The 8,313-nt window shown below is 37.8% G+C and overlaps 1 protein-coding gene across 1 annotated transcript in view; it reads left to right on the top strand.

The window, feature by feature from the left end:
* Positions 1 to 8,313, top strand: part of dgkh (diacylglycerol kinase, eta) — a 166,658-nt gene that overhangs the window by 23,175 nt on the left and 135,170 nt on the right. Inside the window, exon 3 of the mRNA XM_037687075.1 lies at positions 4,099 to 4,209. Coding sequence (XP_037543003.1) covers positions 4,099 to 4,209 — 111 coding nt within the window. The remainder of the gene's footprint in view (positions 1 to 4,098; positions 4,210 to 8,313) is intronic.

Genomic DNA, 8,313 nt, shown 5'->3' with positions numbered 1-8,313 from the left:
GGGGGGGGCTTCTCCCTTCTTCAGGAGTCACCACAGCAAACTAAGTTGCACAAAAACTTGGCAGTTATTTTTATTTACACCGGATGTCCTTCCTGACGCAACTACAGACCATGGAGCTACCACAGCCCTCTGTATGGAGCAGAGAGCTACTATCTAGGGTGCTCGGGGAGGAGATGGTGGGGGTCAAGGGCCTTGCTCAAGGGCCCAGACTGGGGCAAATGAGGGTGGAGACAGGTGTGGGCATTTCACCTTTCCCACCCATATTTTGAAGTTGTCGGTTGTTTATATGCTGTATGTTGTTAATAAAAACATCTAAAAAACCCCCCAAAAAAACTGGGAGCGCTAGCTCTGCAGCCCACACATCAGACCAGCCCACCAGGAAATCCCCAGACCCTCCTGCAGCCATGCTGGACTTGAGTTTAATAAAGTTTTTATTTATTATTTATTTATTTATTTATTTATTTAAACAGCTCTCATTTACCATTTTAAAATACTCCCATACTGTGGACATGTTGACACATCTTGACATATTACAACTGTTGAATGAATGAAGATGATGCAAAACTTATAGACCATGGGTCAACAACAGACTGGCAGTGAAGGATGGTGAGCTTCTCAGATACTGATCAATGAAAAATGTTGTGGTTAGGACTTGATCCAGTTGTTTAAATTAATTTGAAACATTGAGTTTGGGATTTTTTTTTTTCAACTGTTGTAAACATATCAGTCAGTGAGAAACATTGAAAGGCTGTGCATTCATCTGTCATGCACATATACACAACTCCTCCACTGTGACACGCGTGTGTGTGTGTGTGTGTGTGTGTCTTTCCTCAGTGGGTTGCTACCATCCGCCAGTGTTTTCTGTGTTTAAGTTGACACAGCTGGTGGGCAGGATGCCAGAGTCAGACCTCTGTGTCTGTAATTCTTCCTGAACACAGCGACCTTCCTTTGATATAAATAGAATGTGAGTGTGGGTGTGCAGGGGTGGAAAGTAGCTATAGTTACATTTACTCATGTTATTTGAATTGTATGTATTTTGTACTTTAAAAAAATATTTATCACAATCTATACTTTTACTTGAGTATGTTTTATGTTAAGTATGTTACTTAGGTGGCACGGTGGTGCAGTTGATAGAGCTGCTGCCTCTCAGCGAGAAGGTCGCCAGATCGAATCCCGGCTGGGGGTCTTTCTAGGTGGAGTTTGCATGTTCTCTCTGTGCATACTTGGGTTTTCTCTGGGTCCTCCAGTTTCCTCTCACAGACCAAAAACATGCATGTTAGACTGATTAGTAACTCTAAATTGTCTCTAGGTGTGAGTGAGAGAGTGAGTGGTTCTCATTTGTCTCTATGTGTCCCTGTGATGGACTTGTCCAGGGTGTCCCCTGCCTCTTGCACTGTGATAGCTGGACATGGGCACCAGTGACCTTAAAACGAAGAAGTGGGTAAAGACAATGGAAGGATGGATGGATGGATGAATGGATGGATGGATGGATAGATAGACGGATATGTTACTTAGTTACTTAGAAATCCCACTAGTGACTGAGTAAAAAATGGGAATGTAAATATGTGAAATAAAATCTGGAGGAGAACAAATGCACACTGTAAACCTGCAGTGACTGGATATGTTCCTTTCCAGTCAGCTGGTGTATGATATGTCTAGAAGTGATGATGATGTGTAGTAAAAGAGGAGTTTGACTCTAATTTAACCCGTAGAGATTGTGTATAAGTGATAGTGGCGTTCCACTTTGTCTGCCAGAGTGGAGTGAAAGTCAGCAGACATGCACCTGTCAGCTCATCACCTGTTAACTGGCGGGCCTCTCCTCAGGTCCAAGTAAAGATGAAATAAACTCCTGGTCATGTTTAAGACACTCTGCCTTCAAGCTGCTGTTAGTTGTGTTAGCTCAGAAAGACTGAGCTGCTGCTTCATATCTACCTGCACAGCCTACTGTGGTGGCGAGTTTAAAATATACTAAATCATTTCATCCTGATGCATGCTCAATAATCCAGGTAGAAAAATCCAAAAAAGTTAAATCTGGTCCTCTGGACATTCAAAAAAAAACCCAAAACAAAGCAAAACAACAAAAAATGTAGAAACGTTTCGTCTCTCGTCCGAGAGACTTTCTCAGTCTGAGGTGCTGTATTCAGCTCAGTCTCTTAAATAGCACCTTCTCAGAGTGGATCAACCAGTTTTGCTGCTGACAACCAAAACCAGCTGATCACATGCTCAAGAAGGACCATCAGCATAACAATGGATCATTAGCACACTGATGGCTGTTTACTATTCACAGAGGGCTGAGTGATACTAGCAATCACAGCATTGTAAGAGGGGGACAATTGAACACGTAGGCCTCCACCCCTGTTTAACGATGGACGGTTTCGTGCGCGTAATATACATAAGATAAACTGGTGTGGAAAGTGGCAGGCAATATGCATTTTTTAAATGATAAATGGACTGTACTTATATAGCATTTTTCTATCTAATCAAAGTACTCAAAGCTCTTTACAACACAATCTGTGTCCTGATTTACCCATTCATACAGCACTCTACTAGATCTCTACAAAAAATAATCAGTGCTGTATCACATTCATACACTGATGGGACACACATCAGAGGCAATGAGGGGTTCAGTGTCTTGCCCAGGGAAACTTCAGTGTATGACTGCTGGTGGAATCGAACCCCCAACTCTTGCATTGGAAGACAACTGCTTTAACCACTCAGCCACAGCCGCCCCGAATGAATGCATTATGAATTAATGAATTCATTTAATGAATTAAATGAATGTTTTTCATTCATCTGAGCTTTTGTTTATCTCATTTTTATTATTTCTACAGACCATGATATGTAAAACCTCAGAGCAGAGCTATTCAACAGCAGACATTTGAACTTGATAGGAGTCGGATAAACACAAGGGTTGCATTCCACTTCTTCAGACAGGTAGTTTATATAAAACTTGTTGACAAGCAATTCTTCAATCTATTGGTATTCATTTGTCAAAAATATATCTGAGCTTTCTTTATTATTTTACGTCAAAATTTGCACCATGTAATAGAACTTTTGAAAAACATACATTTTTTTGTTTACTTTTATAAGTTTATTTATTTGAGAATATGCACAGAAATACACAATAATTCACACTCAGTGCACTTCCAAACTAGGCCGTGTGCCAGGTTTACCCAGTGGATAGTTTAAACTCGCAGTCCCTGTGCAGGTAACACATCAAAACCAAACACAGAATCAGTGTAGACTCAGATGCTACAAAATGCATACAAATCAATACACATCAGTACTGCTAATTTACACATAACTGTACATTGTCCTAAAATAGTTAATGTGCTTAAAAAGTTATTCCACTCTTCTGCTCACTAAGTGTTTCATCTCTACAGCTCAAGCTGAGAATTCTAACTAATATCTTATGAAAACTCATTAGACTCTTTAAGCAAGCTCAAAAAACAAACTTAACTTTCCAAATTATTTTAAATACATTCAGCGTTTTTCATTAGAGGTAATATTATTAGTTCATATCTTAGATCTTTACTGTTTTTCTTTTACATTTTATACTTTTGTTGGATGTAACTGGGACCTTGTGTACATAATTTCGTTCCGTTTTGTGTATGACAAACAAATGATCTCTGACTCTGACTATAATGACTTCTCTGCTCTTCTAGCAGACTTGTCTGTTAGGAGAGCACTTAGCAGAAAGCGTTGTGGTGTTTGAAAGCTCTTTAGAGTTCATCTATCGATGTCAAACTGTTTTTCTTTTCTGTATTCTCTCTCTGGTCATTCGCCCAGTGCTTCAGTGACGCGACTTTAAAGCTCTTTAGGGAAATGGGAAGTTGTATGTAATGCATCTCTTCTCCTTGTTTTGACTTTATTCCTCATCTCTAATGCATAAAATTACTGCGCACACACACACACATATGCACACACGCACACTAAGCAGTCTTTATCTTTAAAGTTTCCTGTAGCAAAATATAAATGGGTGTTTGGTATATAAAGATGGCATTCAGTGTGAGACTTCTTTCTGACGGAGGCAAATTTTAAAACCATGTTTCAAGAGTTGGAGATGATTTGCAGTGTTTTTGTCTTTTCTCCCTGCAGACGAGTATAAAAGAGGGGCTGCTGCTGAAACAGACGAGTTCTTTCCAAAGGTGGAAAAAGCGCTACTTCAAACTGAGAGGCCGAACTCTCTACTATGCCAAAGATGCCAAGGTAGCTTCTCTTACATTTTCACAGTAGAACACACACATATGAGATCAGTTCAGTGAAACCAAGGTCTTCTGTCTGTACAGTGATCAGGTTACACTAAGCTAAACACTAAGCTGCTTTTAAATCTTAACGTCAGTTTTGTCACTTAACTCTACAAACAAATGTTGGTAAACTTTAGTTTTTCCAAAACAGAGTGTGAAAATAAAAAGTTTAATATTATTTCAATTTACTCACAATGGACAAAGCTATATGAGATGTATGAGATTCTGACAATATGATAAACTGGAAAATAACTGTTTCACAGTATTATGGTGTTGCAAAGAAAAAAATGTATCATATGATTTATTTTATTTCAATAATAAAAGAGAGATAACTGCATAAATGTCACATTACTTTTGCATTTTGACAGCGTTTTCCTGCACATTAGACGAGATTTAAATCAGTTTGTGATTAACTTTTTATTTTTGGATGGATGGATGGACAACTATGGTGATATTTAAGATCAAGGCTAAATTTATAATGCATCAGCTATCTTTATGTGATATTTATTTAAAAATCCAAAGTATTGAGAATAAAATTTAAAGTTTTTATTTAAGTTAAAACACCAGAGTCAGCAGGTCTTTTATTGTCCCATGTCACAGAGTGAACAGGGGAGTTGGAAAATATCCTTCATCTGTCTATCCATGCACGTTGTGAGCATGATAGCTTAAAAAAACAAGTGAAGTATCGACTTTCATTTTGGTTTGGTGTAAGAAAAAATTTCCTTTTGAAAATTGGGTTGTCATGTCCGAATCCAAGATGGCTGCTGTCATTAATTTTGGTTCCTGTTGTGAGCGAGATAAATTAAGTGAGGTGCCAACTTCCTTTCTGATGTGTGGCAACATATAGGAAAAAGAAAGGTTCTTTTGAAAATTGTGTTGCTACATCAAAAAACAAGATGGCTGCCACCATAAATGTCTGTCTGTTTTGTGAACTGGTTAACATGAAAATTATATGATGCACTGACTTCCATTTTGGTGTATGGCTACATCTAGATTTAAGATAGGTCACCATTGGGTTGGTTTGCAGCATCAAAATCCATGATGGCTGCTGCCATATATGTAAACCTTTTGAGCTGAATAACTTGACAAATTATCAATGTGCCGACTTCTATTTTGGTTTGTAGCTGCATCTAGACTTAAGGATGGTCACTATTGAAAATTAATTCAACCTTTATTTAGACAGATTAACCCCATTGAACCTCAGGGCCTCATTTACAAGAGAGACCTGAAAAATTGAGTTGCCACGTCAAAATCCAAGATGGCTACTGCCATTTATGTAAACATTGTGAGCTGGATAACTTGACAAATTTGCAATGTGCCGATTTATATTTTGGTTTGTAGCTGCATCTAGACTTAAGGACGGTTACTATTGAAAACTGGGTTGCCACGTCAAAATCCAAGATGGCCACCGCCATATATATATATGTAAACTGACCATCCCTATCATTTGAGGAAACTATGCTTTTAGTTTATATATTGCTTAAATTTATAGTTTTCTTAAATAATTTGGGGGGATGAAAATTAATCTGTGGTGGCCAAGGGCACCATTGAGCCCCCCTTACATCCACCATTGCGCCTGGCTGTGGATAAAATCGCTTCCTCCAAGCCAATAAAACCCCTGCCTCTGGTCTTGTACACAGTGTTACTCATACCCACATATTATTTTGAGAGACCAGTTTTGCTTTTCTAGCACAGAAGCTATAACTGACTGCTATCCACCAGATAAAATGCACAATGAGCCAGTGCATGTTTATTTAATTTTTAATTTTTACAGGCATAAAGGTTTGGGGGAATTACCCCCAGAGCTACCATACACTGACTGATGGATCAGAGCAACCAGTAGATGGGGGCTTATTAAAAGGTTGTTAAATCTTAGACACAGTATGATGGAAAATGTTTGTGGTTTCGACACCACAACTCTGTGGGAAACCTTGGAACTGATGAGCCATGTTTAACTATGATTCACACTTTTTATTTGATCCATCAACTTTTTTGTTACACTTTTTTTTACATCATTAATCAAACAACTTTTTTGTTTGTTTACTTATTTTTTATTTATACCATACCATTTTATTTATAGAGCACTTAAAACAGCGACAAGGCCAACCAAAGTGCTGTACAGACAGAACAACAGGCAACAGGTTATGTTTTGTTGTTGTTGTTGTTGTTGGGAGGGTCATACTGATATATCATCAGTCTGGACTTTGTCATTTAATTTTTTTTGGTCACTTTTGCACTTGAAGAGTTATTTACTTTATTGCTTTTTGTTCAGCTAATAAAGGCTGCAGTAGCTCAGTGGTTTTATAACCCTAAAGCTGCAGGTTTGAGGCCAGGTTGGGTTGGGACTGGCATTGCATTCTTTGTAAAACAACTACCAAATCTTTCACGAGCTTGCTCGCTTTGGTGACCAGTGCAAAAGAGACAGCTGTAAGAAAACAAACAATAACTAAAACTAATAAACATTAATATTGCAAATAGGCATGGGCCCATGACCAGTTCCAAGGTATAATATGACATCAAAACCATTACATTTTTCTGTCATACCATTTCAATGGTTCAAAAAACTTAATGTGACTAGGCCTGTCATGATAACAAATTTTGCTGGGCGATTAATTGTCTCAGAAATTATTGCAATAAACGATAATATTGTTTGAAATTGGACAATAATTTGTAATTATTGTCAAATTTAAGAAGAAATTATGGTAATTTGTTTTGTGTGTGGTACCTTTTTTAACCACTGGATGGCAGTATAAGACTGTTTGAACCAAAGTATGGATAGTGAGGGAGTGAGCAGCGTGTCTCTTTAAGAAAAATGGGAGGGGGGCCCCTTGACCTGACATGGGCTGTCTCTCCTTCCTGTTTTTCGTTCTCAAAATGGCGGACGCTCTGTGTGGTTTGAGCTCTTTAGCATAGCATTGGTCACATAAAGCTTTTAATAAATAAATGAAAAATCAGTAAACAAGTTCTCAGCTTCTTTTTGCAGAGAAAAAAAACTTTTTACATGAAGGCACGGGTTTCAACCGTGAATTTTGGAGCTTTGACATGACGGAGGTTTTTTTTCCCCAAGGTCGGCCTGTTAGCTTAGCTTGTAGTTTAGCTTCTCAGCTTAGCTGCTTTTAATGATCCAAAAACGCGATTTTGGATCGTTAAAATGGATTTTAAAGAGAAAGTGTGTGTGTGTGTGTGTGTGTGTGTGTGTCGGGGGGGGGGGGGGGGGGGTGTCAGTGAAGAGCACCGGAGTTGAGCTTTTTTGTCATCCAGTGTCTTCAGTAGAAAGAGAGAGACACAAAGAAACGATAAAGCCGATAAATGAAAACAAGGTCGATAATTTTCATTTATCATGTGATTAATCGATTTATTGAAAGTTTCAGTTTTATTCTCAATACTTTCATCCTTTATCTTAAATATCATCACAAATAAAAATGTAATAAATGAAAAGCTGACCAGAAAAAGATGATACACTGATTTTAAACAGACCAAGTGTCAACATGTTCACTTGTGTTTGCCAAGTCTCTTTATTTATGTCTCCTTATAATTCAGATCTCTCTTGTAAAAGAATCCCTGAGGCTCAGTGGGACTAACCTGTATAAATAAAGGTTGAAGGAATTTATATAAGTGCAATGAAATTAAAATAACAATAAATTAGGGGTGCACCAATTGCAGTTTTCTGGCTGATCGCCGATCCTGACCTACCGATAACTATTTTGGCCGATACCGATTTAGTTTTATAAGCCACACTGTCAGGTGTTATAAGGTCACAATGCACCTTCAATGTTCCAGTTTTATTCTATTGAAAAACATACCCTTGAACAATATTCTAGAAACAATACAAACTTGTTTTAACTGGCCATGAGGTAGTGTTCTGAAATATAAATGAAGTTCAGACAATTGTTTTTAAAACTACAAAATATTGGTAAAATTGGTTTCTCATGTAAGTATCGGCTAATCTCCCAAAATTAAGGAAATCGGGGCCGATTTATTGGTGCACCCCTACTATAAATACATTAGTTTTTTGGCTTCTGTGCTTCTTTGTGACTTTTTAATTATTATTATTTTTTGACCTTTT

The sequence above is a fragment of the Nematolebias whitei genome, chromosome 13 (genome assembly GCF_014905685.2).
Source record: "Nematolebias whitei isolate Nwh7 chromosome 13, NemWhi1, whole genome shotgun sequence".
In the NCBI taxonomy this organism is placed as follows: Eukaryota; Metazoa; Chordata; class Actinopteri; order Cyprinodontiformes; family Rivulidae; genus Nematolebias; species Nematolebias whitei.
Note: the sequence above shows the minus strand (reverse complement) of the source record. Positions and strands in the feature narration are given on the sequence as shown.